We start from the raw sequence: 15,514 nt of genomic DNA on the forward strand, positions 1-15,514 counted from the left end.
AGTGTATACAGACAGTATGTAAACACTGTAGGCTATCGCTCACAACCACAAATAGCAGCCCAGCTGCTATTCCTGCTATTTCCATCTGCAAACATGCCAGCAAGAATCCCACATCCACTACATCTTCCTCCTGACGGGATGAAGCTTTTAATATCGGCTTCCTGACGTCGCTGTCTCTGTCTCAGGGGCGTCACAAGGGGGGGGAGGGAGAGTGGGACTGAGTTACTAGGGCCCAAGGTGGAGGGGGCCTTAATTATTTTTGAAAAGTTGTGAAAATGTGCGCAAATCTTTGAATATATGTATATTTTAACATTTGTAACTCAAATTTTGCTTCTGGGGGAGTCCCTGGAACTAAATGTTTTGAGATGGGGTCCGTGGCAAAATACATTTAATTTTGGGGGTCCTTGACACGAAAACGAGCACCACACTGACATGGAAACATAGGTTTTTCAAAAAAACGTCATTTTCAAGATTTTTCAAATATCTGCTATTTTTCAATAGTTAAAGCACAAAATAATGCGTAATAACACGTTCCCAGTCTAAATGGGTTAAACCCCCTACCCTTATGAAGAACATTCATGGGGGGCCCGCAGTGAATCCTTGTACCCGGGGCCCAGGATTTGGTGTGACACCCCTGCACTGCCTCTCCTTCCCTCTCTCTCTCCCTCCCTCCCTCTCTCTATCTTTTCTATCTTCAAGGAGCCCTATCTTTCCCGTCATGACAAACAACTCTGTCTCTCTATTAAGCCATTTAGAACGGTTAGCGTAAATCTTTGTCACTTTAGAGTTGAACCACTTTAATCAGTATTTTATGCTTTAGCTATTGAAAAATAGCAGATATACAAGCTTGTAGGTCTGCTATTTTTGAAAAATCTTGGACATTTTGTGCAAGTCTTTGAATATTTTTGACCCGATTCTACAAATGTCTTCTAAATCCTTCCTCTAAATCAGTGGTTCTCAAACTTTTTCATGTCAAGGACCCCCAAAATTACATGCATTTGGCCGCAGACCCCCATCTCAAAATATGTTGTTTCAGGGACCACCCAGAAGCAAATATTTGAGTTACAAATGTTCACTTTTAAAAAGATATATTCAAAAAAACTAAATCAAGATTTTTCAAAAATAGCAGATATACAAGCTCTGCGAGCTTGTAGATCTGCTATTTTTCAATAGTTAAAGCATTCAATAATTCTAGGCCTAAACCAGTTAATAGAAGCAATTATGAGCAGGAGATTCATTTGGCCTTGCATCCACCTCGTTATGACAACAGGACCCACTCATCATAACCCCGTGTGGGTGTGTGTGCGTGCGTACGTGTGTGATCGTGTACGTTTACTGTGTGCGCTTGGGTTTGTGTACGTGTGGCTGATGTGCATGCGTTTGTGTATGGGGAGGGTTGCACGTGGGTTTGTGCGAGACTGGCGTGCATGTGTGCGTGCGTGGGATTGTGCGTATGTCTGTGTGTGGTTACGTTGCGTGCGTGGCCGTGCATGCATGCATGCATGCGTGCGTGGTCGCGTGCGTCCGTGGTCGTACATGTTTGCTTGTGCGAGCGAGCGAGAGGGATTGCATTGTGGGGTGTGCATGAGTGGTGTGCACACGTGTGTGCGTGCATGCGTGTGTGCGCGTGCGTGCGTGCTTGTATGTGTGTGTGCGCTCCTGTGTGTGCGTGCGTGCTTGCGTGCGCGTGTGTGTGTGTGAATTAACACATCGGACGCCCACGTGGTTTTGAGGTCTTAATTTGCTGGTGCCCATGGCAACGCGTCATTTTACCTACCGGCGAGAGTACTGGTGAGAAAAGTAATCCGAGTAAATGTAATCCGAGTATGTCCTGTTTATTTCGCGAAAATCTTTTCTTTCAGTCAGGACCGTTTTTTATCATTTCTAAGCCACAGTGTTTGTGTTACGGCATGTAGAAGAGGCTGCCGTTTTGAGAAAAAAAAGGAAGAGAATCCGGAGAAAACTGCATTTTTGTGCAGCCGCTAAACAGGAAGTCAACGAGACACACAGCACGTCCGGGTGACGTAATTGCGCGCTACATGTTGGGAAATGGAGTTTGTTTCATCACCGCGGTAGCCAAGTGCAGTAGCTACAGTACAGTATAGTTTACTGTACAACGCGTCAAACGCGTCGTGGGCCTCCAGCGACATCAAAGAAATTGACTTGTAGACACCACGTGGGCATCCGATGTGTTAAAGCCGCGCTAGACAGCGCTCGGCCTCATCAGTCAGTGCGCAGCGTGTCTGGGGAAAGCCCAGCGCAGCACATTGCCTTTCATGGGAAGAGCTGAGCGAAGGAAGCGTTACTGACTGTGAATCTCAATATCCCTGCTGCCTGCTCCACTCGCTGCAAGAATGGAAACGCTCGGGGTTTCAAGGCTTCAGCTGCGTGTCAAACAGCCAGGGAATAATCCCACGGCTATCTGAACCAAATGGACTGATTTAACGTCCACTGTTCCACCTCTCCTGCTTACAGTCCATCTCTGTCAGGTCAGTGTGATGTGAGAGAGAGATTCTGTCTCACTAGAGCTGAGAACACATGCAGGGTACACGCCTCCCTCTCAGGCCTCATGTTTACTATCTTCATCTTTCTTTCTTTTTTCCCAAAAATGTTATCCCAGGCCTCATGTTTACTATCTTCATCTTTCTTTATTTTTTTCCAAATTTTTTATCCCATGATTTTGCAACCCACTTTTCATGTAAAAAAAAAATGTAATCCTGGGTGCTGCACTCCCTCTGCCAACCTGGGGAAAGCAACGGACCTCATGCCTCCCTCTATGCATGAGGAGTCCAACTTGCTTCTTATCACCTGACAGGGGGGAGATTCCCCGGTTGGATGTAGCGCGTGGCCCCACTATTGTGCCCCCACTATCTTCATCTTTCTGAGCATCTCATTGTGTTTCTCAGCACACACACACACACACACACACACACACACACACACACACACACACACACACACACACACACACACACACGCACACACGCACACACGCACACATGTACTCACACGCACACACGCGTGCACACGCGCGGGATATAGAATAATCTGGAGAGCCTTTTGCTGTCTTGCTTTCATCTCTCTCTCTCTCTCTCTCTCTTTCTCTCTCTCTCTCTGATCCCTTCAGGATTATCTCTCCTCCAGTGGAATGAAGAATTCCTCGTGTTTACTGTCATGACGCGTTAGCCCCCAGGCATACATACGTACTGTACATACAGTACATAATTATACTGTACACCGTGCTGTGGTGAACACAGCTGAACTTCAAAGCTTTTACTCTGTGCGCGACGGCCGCCTGCACCAGAAATAGTTTGGAGCACAGGACTACAACTATGGCCGCCTGCACCAGAAATAGTTTTACTATGGCCGCCTGCACCAGAAATAGTTTGGAGCACAGGACTACAACTATGGCCGCCTGCACCAGAAATAGTTTGGAGTTGGAGCACAGGACTACAACTATGGCCGCCTGCACCAGAAATAGTTTGGAGCACATGGACTACAACTTGTTGGCACCATGCGAGCCAACACAGCAAAAAACTAAACCTGACCGCTATAAGCTGCAGTCCGGAACTCATTGGACTGAATAAAACATATTAAGTATGTTAACAATGACTAGTACACCTGCAGTGGTTGGAGGTGGTCTCCATACTCTTCCATTGTGACCTTTATAGACCAATGGTTCTTAACCTGTGGGTGGGGACCCCCAGAGGAGTCACTGTTATACCCTGGTGCCAGGTAAGGACAGCTAGTGCAAGGTGTGGAAAAGGTACTCACATTTGTTGCTTAAAGGAGGACTTCACCACTTTTCAACCCATCTTCATATAATAGGTCCTCACTCATGTTCATAATAAAATAGGGCAATGTTTTTCTACCCGGTCCAAGTCTCCTAGGAGAGCTGTGGGAAGTTCAGAATCCATCGTCTTGTGACATCATCATTTTCCCCCAAAAAAAGAAAAAATCAATATTTCTGAAATAAATATTTAGATTTTTATTATCGCGAGAACAATGGCTTCCACTTTAACATTGCAACTTTTCAGGAATAGAAAGCCTGCAGTTACTAATAGCTTGGATTCCCAATCGATGATGTCACAAGACGATGGGTTTCTGACCTGCCCACAGCCCTCCTCTGAGAAGAAAAATAGCTATTTTTTAGTGAGGACCAATTATATGAAGATAGGTTGAAAAGTGGTGAAGTCCTCCTTTAAGTAAAAGTATCAATACTACAATACAGAAATACTCTGTTACGAGTAAACGTCCATTTGGTTTCATTTTACGCTCTCTATGACAATAATTTAATAAATTATTAACTTCAAACTCCATTTTAACCATAATAGATTAATTAAAAACACCCATTATTTTTTCTGGCGACTCATAATACTACCCTCCTAATACATGAGCAGGCTGTGTTTTTTTCCTAACCCTAGCAATCGCGAAATTGCATGTTTAACCCCCATAGCAACCCCATCTTTCAAACATGGCAGCCATCTTTGTTTACATTTTAGGAAAACATAATGGCTGCTAGTTCATGAATGCCTGAACGGATTTCCATTCGGATTTTTTTGTTTGAAAGCTGTGAGCAATGGGCACACACGTGGTGCATGATCTAGGCATGGACATGACATTATCAGTGCACTATGAATTACATGGAAGTCTATGGAGACGGAGGCATATTATGAAAGTACGAAGGTATTTGCAAATGGCGGGGTATAAGTTAAACATCTGCATTACTTTATTCACAAGACTTCTACACAATTAGAGAATGTAGAAGAATTGTTATTTTGATCAAAGTTTGCCTGTCGTCTCTCAAACTGTACAAAAATAGAGCCTGGAACTGTGAGCAAAATCTTATGCAACGATAATAAAAAAAGTCTAGGTTTTGTGTCTGAGAGGCTGAATCTAATCAATAGTCCATGGGCCATACAAGATGTCGGTATCTCTATATCTGTAGATTATATTTTGGTATGATAACCCTCAGGGGCGTCACAAGGGGTAGGAAAGTGGGACTGAGTTACTGGGGCCCAAGGAGGAGGGGCCCTAATAACTTTATCTATTGAAGAATAGCAGATATACAAGCTCACAGCGCGGCACCGAGTGCTGCGCTGCGAGCTTGTAGATCTGCTATTTTTGAAAAGTTGTGAAAATGTGTGCAAATCTTTGAATATATGTATTTTTTAAGCGAACATTTCTAACTCAAGTTTTGCTTCTGGGGGTCCCTGGAACTAAATATTTTGAGATCGGGGTCCGAGGCCAAATAAATATCATCTTGGGGGTCCTTGACATAGGTTTCTTGCACACATTTTCACAATTTTTCAAAAATAGCAGATATACAAGCTCGCAGCGCGGCACTTGGTGCCGCGCTGTGAGCTTGTATATCTGCTATTTTTCAATAGTTAAAGCACAGGGGCCCCGCAGTGAATCCTTGTACCCAGGGCCCAGAATTTGGTGTGACGCCCCTGATAACCCTTTCTGAGACACAGCTAAATTGGTGTTATCAGCCGCTAGAGTTGGTGTCCCATTAACTTTAGGACAAAGAAGCAAAAAATGAATCTGCTTTAAGTAGCATATGAGGGGTCAAACTAGGTTTTTTTCCCATGATTCTGAATCCATTGCAAGCAATTTGTTTTGCACGAAAAACATTCCTTGGGCAAAAACGGCCCCCACAAAAGTGTGAAAAGTGATGACTCATCACTTTTCTTCACTAAACCATTGTCTTATGGTGCCGTTTTTTTTGCCCAAGGAATGTTTTTCGTGCAATACAGATGCTTGCAATGGATTCAGAATCATGAAAAACCCCTAGTTTGACCCCTCATAATGCTATTTAAAGCATATTAATTTTCCTGTATAGTAAAGTTAATGGGACACCAACTCTGTCTCAGAAAGGGTTATCATACCAAAATATAATCTACAGATATAGAGCATTAGTAAGGGGATTTTATAAGATATTTGACCAATCTGCGAAGTAAATCGTTACCAAGAAATTTCTTCACCAATGTGTTTCTAAAGGTGTGTAATAATATGTACTAAAAGGTTGAAATTCAACTCCCGGGGGAAACCTCATAAAAAAACTGATTTGTGTTTGTGTCCCATTAATTTACTATATAGGGAAAAAAATACAGAAAATAAATATGCTTTAAGTAGCATGTGAGGGGTCAAACTAGGGGTTTTTCATGATGCTGAATCCATTGCAAGCATTTTTTTGCATGAAAAACATTCCTTGGGCTAAAAACTGACCCACAAAACGATGGTTTAGCGATGAATCATCACTTTTCACCATTTTGTAGGGGCCATTTGTAGCCCACAGAATGTTTTTCGTGCAAAACAAATGCTTGCAATGGATTCAGCATCATGAAAAACCCCTAGTTTAACCCCTCACATGCTACTTAAAGCATATTTATTTTTTGAATTTCTTTGCTGTATAGTAAAGTTAATGGGACACAAACGCAAACCATTTTTTTTACGAGGTTTCCCCCAGGAGTTGAATTTCAACCTTTTAGTACATATTATTACACACCTTTAGAAACACATTGGTGAAGAAATTTCTTGGTAACGATTTACTTCGCAGATTTTCTTATGTTCCCCTTACTACATTTCAAAAATGCATGGTAACCTTTACCACCTTTCGGATACCGACATCTCGTATGGCCCATGGACTACAAGTGTTGGTCCATGGCTCAAATGCCCAATAAATAATGGTCTTTGGAGTGAAAAGTGTTGAAAACCACTGACTGCGTTAACCCTACAGTCCCCCAGGGCTTCACATACTAGTGTCTTTTCTGTTTTCGCTCTACATTAAATATCTGCTTTGAACATAATATTAGATCTACTATCTTAAAGGAGCTATAGTCAACTTTTTCGTTTTGGCCGTTGTCAGGCTGACTTTGTTTACATCCCTCTTCGATTCTTTTATATGCAATCCATATAAAATAATAGAAGAGGGATGTAAACAAAGTCAGCCTGACAACAGCCAAAACGATTATTTTATCATTATTTTACGCTTTTTGTGGTCATATTTGAAAAGAAACACATATGAAGCTTAATCTTTTAAATAAAATATTTTCGAAACATTTTTATTTTAGCGTCCGTTTTTCAAGAAAAAGTTGACTATAGCTCCTTTAAGATCTGAAGGCAAGAATAGGGAAAGCAAGAACGACATTCAACATAATTATTAAATACGATCTGGAAAACCAAAAACATCTCACTCAATACTTCAAGCTCAAAATCTTCAACTCCAATGTGAAATCCATACTGCTGTATGGATGTGAAACCTGGAGGAGCACCAATAACATCACCAATAAACTGCAGACATTCATCAACCACTGCCTAAGACGCATCCACAGGATCTTCTGGCCAAACCACTTTAATAACATCAACCTGAGGGAACGCACCAAACAAGAACCAATAGAGCAGGGGTTTTCAAAGTGGGTGACGGGTCACCCTGGGGTGCCGCGAGATCATTTGATAATATTTGGAATTTATTTGGATACTTGAAAAAATATTTAGTATCATTTTAAACTTGAAGTACAAAGTTCTAACCAAAACGGCTATTATCTCAACGTTTAATTCCTCGCAACATAATCACTAAAATATCGCCACTGTCGGGCAGAAACCTTGTATCTCCAAGTTTCAAATGTGTACGTCTTTTGGTAAAGCAAAGCCCTGCTTCATCATACAAGACTGTCGCACAAAACTAGTGAAAACAGCCTATCTGCTGTTTTCACTAGTTTAGTACATTTTATAGTTGATAAATACAAAACAAACGGTTTTGGACATACAAGGTTTCCACCCGACAACAACGATATGCTATAAATATAAGGTGCTGGGAGTGAAAATTAAAATGTAGGGGTGCATCGGATTAAAACAATATTTATGGGGTGCCCTGAGACAAAAAAGTTTGGGAACCCCTGCAATAGAGGTACAGCTGTTGAGGAGAAAGTGGAACTGGACTGGTCACACACTGAGGAAAAGCAAAACATCAATAACCAAACAGGCTCTAACGTGGAACCCACAAAGCAAGCGGAGCAGAGGAAGACCCCAAAAACACCTGGAGAAGGAGCACAGAGCAGGAAGTGAAAGAGAAGGGACTGAGGTGGAAACAGCTGGAGAGGATCGATGGCCCAAGACAGACCAGGGTGGAAAGCATTCATCAATGGTCTATGATGTCATACATGGGCAAATGTGCTTGTATAAAGTCCTGAAGGCATTTTGCGAATATTTATGTAAAAAATTACCAAATGTGCAAAAATGACCAAATGACCACCGCAACGGGGCTGCTCACGGGGAATTCCCGGGGACCACCGACTCCTGGTGCTCCAGAACGGATGCAAATGTGCTGGCGCCCCCAGTGGAGGACCCCCTGCCACTGCAGCGCACATAAAATGCCGTAACTCGGGCTAGGAGCGTCCGGGAGAGCCGGGGCCGGTACCTATTCGTCCGCCAAGGCAACGCGGACACCCCACCCCTCATTTCTCACATGGCCCTATTCTAGCGCCACCTTCAGGCCGATTTTTAAAACACATTTTTGGACACTGCTCCTACAGTTTTTGCCCTAAAATCACGAATATCACTACACAGCATGTCTACACTCATGTCATCAACATGGATCAGGAAGATTTTGGATAAACAAATGTTTGCCCTATTTGTGGAGATCAGCCACCTACGGTCGCTTATCTCCCGATTAGGGAGTCTTACTGGTATACAACTGTTCTAGGGGTATTAAGGGATGCTGAATCCAAATTTGCTGTATATGAAGCTCAAAATTGAGAAATCCAACATGGCCGCCACTGCAAGGCTGAAATCTATTTAAGTGCAATATCTTTTTGACTAAATGAACTTGAACTAAATGTGTTTTTCTAGGTTAGCCTACACGGGGAATTTGAAATTCTATCCTGATTTTAGATCAGACGTGAATAATTGGCTTGAAACTCATACATGTATAGCAGAAAAGGTTCGTTATTGATGCATAATTCGTCAAACAGAAACAAAAGCAGGATCAACCATGGTTTTATTCATCAAAACTTTTTTGATTTCGATTTTTCTATCAACAAGTCATATTAAAATGTATTTTTTATGTCCAATGTATTTGTATTTAGGTTCATAAAGTTAACATGAGTATATACTGTAACTAAATGTGTTTGAAATTAAATCAAAATGTTACATTTCAGGATTCCAATTAAAAAATAACAAAAAATTATTCAGGATTCCAATTCAAAAGAAGCAAAAATAGCCGATCTACAAGCTCAAAACGCATTGCAGCACGATGCGTTTTGAGCTTGTAGATCTGCTATTTTTGCTTCTTTTGTACAGGATACTAGAATGACAAAGGACGTAGCAATATGCAATGTGGCCCTCTGGAGTAAAGGTGGAAATATAGTGGCCCTTGCCATCATTAAAGTTGCCCACCCCTGGTCTACGTTCTGAAAGGAATATAAAGATCTTAAGATCTGCAATCTTCTGCTAACCTCTCAGCATCCCAGAACAACAATGCATGCTGAGGTTTAAGTGGGGGGACAACAAACCCATAGACTGGCCATGCAGTGCAGTGCAGTACAGTCACTCAAAACAGGATGTACGGCTTGAAATGCACTCTGATTAACAGCCATTTAACCTTGTTATTCGCTGACTTGGCAGAGTGAGGATCGTCTAGATAAGACATATGGAGAGAGAGGGGGGGAGAGAGAGTGAGAGAGAGAGAGAGATAGATAGAGAGAGAAAGAGAGAGAAAGAGAGAGAGAGAGAGAGAGAGAGACTCCTGCAGTCTCTGATGCTTACAAACTGCAGCAGACTGCTCACATTAAATGTGTCATCGATAATTGATGGCCCCTGGACCCAAGATCTGTCACGTGAGTGTGCGTGTGCGTGTGTGTGTGTGTGCACGCGTGCGTGTGTGTGTGTTAGGGCATTAACGACTTGTGATTTTTGCAAGTCGACTCGACTCAGTAAAACGTTGAGTTCAAGTCGACTTTATCGTTTGATGACGTCATCACATCACACACGACCCCCCCAGTTATTTTAGGGGGGTCCCCAGATGATTAACTTAATGTCAAACATTGTTTTCTCACTCAACTGTAAACAAACTAAGGACTAATTAAAGACTTTTTAATACCTCTAAAATTACAAATTAAACATTGGCCATATTGTCAAATATATAGAGGCAGAAATTGTGAAAATAGCCGATCTACAGTACATGCTCACAAAGCAAGGCGTTGTGACCAAGATCTGCTATTTTCACAATAGAAAGTATATATATATATATATTTTCTTTTTCAACTTCGACTTTCGACTTTCTCTGGTGGGAGTCGTCTTGTGTAATGAAGTCGATTGAGTCGACTTGTCGACTTTTTCGTTAAAGCCCTAGTGTGTGTGTGTGTGTGTGTGTGTGTGTGTGTGTGTGTGTGTGTGTGTGTGTGTGTGTGTGTGTGTGTGTGTGTGTGTGTGTGTGTGTGTGTGTGTGTGTGTGTGTGTGTGTGACTTGTTGCGACCGTAGGTCGCATTTACTACCAAAACCTCCACCGGCTGTCTGTCTGTCAGTGAGTGAGTCCGTCACACTTTTGCCCTGCTCATATCTCCACAACCGTTGCCCCCATCCATGCCAAATTTTGCACACACACTCCTTGACTGCCAAACTACAACCTCCAAGGACCCCCGGAGCCCCAGGGACCCCCAGGTCCCTGGGGCCCCCAGATGTAAAAAATGACCAAATGTGCTCACACGTCACACGTCACACTTTTTCCCTGCTTATATCTCCGCACCCGTTGACCCGATCCATGCCAGATTTTACACACACACACTCCTTGCCTGCCAAACTACAACCTCCAAGGACCCCCGGAGCCCCAGGGAGACCCCCAGATGTAAAAAATGACCAAATGTGCAAAAATGACCAAATGACCACCCCAACGGGGCTGCTCACGGGGAATTCGGCTCCCCAACGGGGCTGTGCACGGGGAATTCGGCTCTAGTCTACATCCCCTTTGGGGGTCTTAAATCATTCCATGTAATTCCATTTGGTATATAATAACTTAGGCTATGTAAAAGGCTTATATGCTTACTGGGAATGCATAGAGACAGAGTCCTGATGCCAAACCATGCTTCGATAAATAAAATATATATAAAATATATATATCGCTCATTAAAATATAGTCTAAATTCAATCCAGGAGTTGTCTGACTAGAACTGTGTTTCGAACCCAGGTCTCCTGCATGCACAACAGACCACATGTCCCACCACTCCGATAAGAGGCAATCCCTGTTCGTCTGGCCGGGGGAGATGTTGCGTTTACGAGCTTGTCGGCAGTCTCAGACAAACGGAAGCGTTTCGGCTACTCAAGTCTTCATCAGTGCTGATGAAGGCCTGAGTGGCTGAAACGCGTCCGACTGTCCATTTGACAGAGACTGTTGCTGCGGTAGATAGATGACAGCAGTCAGCTCAGGACTTCTGTCCCCTGGTATTTGAGTACTGCATGTCAACGATGCATACTCTACTTTTTTTTTTCTTTTTTTTTTTCTAAATGTTTTTTATCCCACGATTTTTGCAACCCATTTTTCTCACCCAGTGACTACCTAACCTGTAGTCCTGGTTTCCGCTCTCCCCCTGCCGCGCCAGGGGACATTGGGGAGCACCTGGCTGGCTAGGGGGAGGTAGTATAGAAACCAGGACTACTGCATGTTTTTGTGTGAGGGCCTATGCCCAAGGAGACACGGGGAGAACATGCAAACTCACCACAGAGAGGCCCCATCGCCAACCCCAGCTAGGGTGTGGGTGCTGATGACGCGGGTGGAGGAACACGCCCCCAGCGCCCACAGCTTCCCCCGGCGGGAATCGAACCCAGGACCTCCGAACCCAGGCATACTCTACTTTTAGAGCAGAGTTTAATTGGGTTCTGCTCTGTCTAAACTACAACATGACGTCATTCAGAGGTTCAGGGGCGGCGGGTAATTGGGCTGTTCGGTGATGCAGAGATGTTGTGACTCCCTGAAACTAAATGAATTAAACTGGGCTATAAAAGTGGAGTATGCATGGGCCCTTTAAGGTCCCCAAGTTAACACAGGGTCTCCAATCCTCAGTGGAGGAGCAAGGAGACCACTGGTTATATTCTACAGACGTACTGGTTATATTCTACAGACGTACTGGTTATATTCTACAGACGTACTCTGCCATCACACACATATCGGCCTGGTTTTGTTCTTCAAAACGGGTTACTTTCACTCTGAGAGCAACTGTTACCAAAAGGACCCTTAAATGGGTATAAAGGCCTACATTTCGGTTCCATTTGTGCGCTCTGCAAAGAGTCACAGTTTAATGAATTGACACGGTTCAGGCTGTCCTGTGTGGGATGTCACGAAGATCAAGTCAGCTCCCTCTCTCCTTGGCCTTATGACCATGACATCACTAGAGAGAGAGGGAGAGGGAGAGAGAGAGAGAGGGAGAGAGAGAGAGAGAGAGAGAGAGAGAGCGCTGAGATGTGCTGCTGGCCTGAGCGCTAGCAGGCTTTACACAGAAGCTAAAAATACATCCAGCAGGAGGCTGAATGTACAGTAGATGATGTGAGGAGTTGCGCTGCCATACAGTATGTGACAACATACAGTTTGTGTAAGTCTCTGCTACAGTATAGACTATATCAGGGGTGTCTTCAACATTTTCAGGGCAAGGACCCCTTAGCTCTGAGAGAGATGAAGCAGGGACCCCCTCTACATAATAATATAAAATTGTGTTGCAGATTAAAAATGTACATTCATTACGGTATTTCTTACGGTATATAGGCCTACAGTTTATACTTGACAGCACTATCATCTGTGTAGGTTGGATTAATAATGTATTTTCATATATTTAACCACTTGAACTTTATTTATTTATTAATTTTAGTATTTCTTTTTTATTTCTAAAAAATAAATGAAAAAAAAGACCATTATTGCATCAAAAGTAATCAACAAACTATTAAACTATTTAATTTTGCCAAATAATTTGAAAATAGACGATCTACAAGCTTTTTCGGCTATTTTCACAATATTTATATGTGTCATACTAAATGTAATGCCTCAACTCAACACAGTTCAGGTGCTACTCAGGGTGGGGGGTCCCCAGTTCAAACATGATTGCTTTTGGGGGGTTGCTGTTGTAGATCAGCTGGCTTCCTAGCGTGGGTTCTGGGGACCAGGGGGTCCTTGAGGGAGTGCCAAGGGGGTCCCCGGTCCCTGCAGCGAAATGACCGACGAACCGAGCTAAATATCTAGATGGGTCCCATGAGATAACAAACATACACTGTAAACGATTAAATAAAACAAGCAAATAACTAAACAAATTAATAAATAATACAGCAAACCGAGGGTGACTGACATATTAAAGGTTGTCATTGTTGTAAAACAGGGGTCTTCAACATTTTCAGTCTAAGGACCCCAGCAGGGACCCCCAGGGACCCCCACAACCTCTTCATAGATTCCATATAGTTTCATTGTTTGACAGCACGATCATCAGTGTATTTTGGATTCATGTCAATTTGTGTTTTCAGGTATTTAACCACTTGAACCGTCAATAGTTAATAAACTTGACCTTTCACTCTGTACTTAGTCTGCTCTTTTCCCCCTCCACACCAAACCTCTTTGCCAAATATAGCCGATCTACAGGCTCACGTTTTGAGCTTGTGGATCTGCTATTTTTGGCTAAAGTTCTCAGAATAAGGACACAAAGGTCTCAAAGATTTGGAGGACCCCCTGCAGTGACTCTTAGGGACCTCCTTAGGGTTCCCTGTTCTCCCTATTGAAGACCCCTGTTGTAAACAGTTAAATGGGGGGGAGAGAGACGGACAGCAGAGGGAGGGAGAGAGAGAGAGAGAGAGAGAGAGATAGAGAGAGAGAGAGAGAGAGAGAGAGAGAGAGAGAGAGAGAGAGAGAGAGAGGTCTCTGTCCATGGTCCTGATTGCTCCATCCATCACTTGACTCCTCCAGGACTGAGCCTTTGGTTGGAGCAGGGGCGTCACACCAAATTCTGGGCCCTGGGTACAAGGATTCACTGCGGGCCCCCCATGAATGTTCCTCATAGGGGTGGGGGCTTAACCCATTTAGACTGGGAACGCATTATTTTGTGCTTTAACTACTGAAAAATACCAGATACAAGCTCACAGAGCTGCGAGCTTGTAGATCTGCTATTTTTGAAAAAAAATCTTGATTTATTTTGCCAGTGGTGTTCAAACTTTTTCACGCGAAGGACCCCCAAAATGATATGTATTTGGCCACACGGACCCCCAACTCAAAATATGTAGTTCCAGGGACCGCCCCATAAGCAAAATTTTAGTTACAAAATAATGTTCGCTTAAAAAAATACATATATTCAAAGATTTGCACACATTTAATTCAAAAATAGCAGATCTACAAGCTTGCATCGTGGCACTCGGTGCCGCGCTGTGAGCTTGTATATCTGCTATTTTTCAATAGTTTAATTAAGGCGGCACCTTGGGCCCTATAGTAATTCAGCCCCCCCCCCCCCCCCCCCCCCCCCGCCCCCTTGTGACGCCCCTGGGTTTGGAGAGCTCACCTGGCTAGAAGTCCACCTCACTTTCTACAGCTTTAAGCTTAGATCAAACACCGTCCATTTAACAACTACTAGGCTACTGCTACTACAAGCGTTATGGTGAGGGAGAGGAGTAAATAAAAGATGAAATAGACAATATGATGATGTGCGCTGTTTTAACTGTCTAAAATGAGGTGCGCGAGACGAAGGTAACGACTATAACGACACCTGTCCTCCAGAATGAGGCAGGTTCATTCAATCCGCTAATCAGATGGTTTATTGATTGATAAGGTCCATCTATGGACTATGGCAATATAATCCCGGCGTAGAGAGACGTGCAAAGAGCAATAAATACCTCAAACTGCCATGGATGGATCATGGATCTAATAAAGCTCTGCTGCGTCTCTCATAGCAGAAACCACAGCATCGCAGCATGAATAACACCTGCAGGCAATGATAGAACGATATAAATACTACGGTTAATAAGGAGATAACAGTCTTACCTCTGTCGCCATTATTGCCGGTCAGACGGTGCAGACGATCCGTCCCGGTATTGAAGATAAGATAACGGTATAACGGATAACCGTCCGTGTTCTGCGTGGCGTGGGACAAAACACGCTCTGCTCTTGCAGGCGAACCGAGCGGAACGCTCCGGTGAGAGAGAGAGAGAGAGAGAGAGAGAGAGAGGGGACAGAGAGAGAGAGAGAGAGAGAGAGAGAGAGAGAGAGAGAGAAACCAGTGGTGGTTTGAAGGGCTATGACTTTATTAAAATGCATCAATAAGAATTATATTTGTCACCATTTTGCTGTGGTCTAGAACTATTTCGTTCTCGAGGCTACTTGGCTATTTTTTCCATTTCAGTTCCGGTTATTAATAATTCGCTTGGTTCTTAATAATTGATCATAAGTGCTCCAACCTGCTGCACCCCCCTCCATCTGCAGTCAACACAAACAAGACATTTCTTGGCACTTTTAGCCTTAATAACTCATTCCATCAAAAGACATCTCATCAATTA

General features: G+C 43.3%; 1 protein-coding gene across 1 annotated transcript in view; it reads right to left on the minus strand.

Moving 5' to 3' along the window:
* Positions 1–15,014, minus strand: part of LOC308296777 (golgin subfamily A member 7B-like) — a gene marked incomplete at both ends in the record, with an annotated part of 47,180 nt that extends 32,166 nt beyond the window's left edge. The window contains one exon of the mRNA XM_080740103.1: positions 15,003–15,014. Coding sequence (XP_080596229.1) covers positions 15,003–15,014 — 12 coding nt within the window. The remainder of the gene's footprint in view (positions 1–15,002) is intronic.
* Between the last annotated feature and the right edge of the window lie 500 nt (positions 15,015–15,514).

The sequence above is a fragment of the Nannobrachium achirus genome, assembly GCF_963921795.1.
Source record: "Nannobrachium achirus genome assembly, chromosome: 13".
Lineage (NCBI taxonomy): Eukaryota > Metazoa > Chordata > Actinopteri > Myctophiformes > Myctophidae > Nannobrachium > Nannobrachium achirus.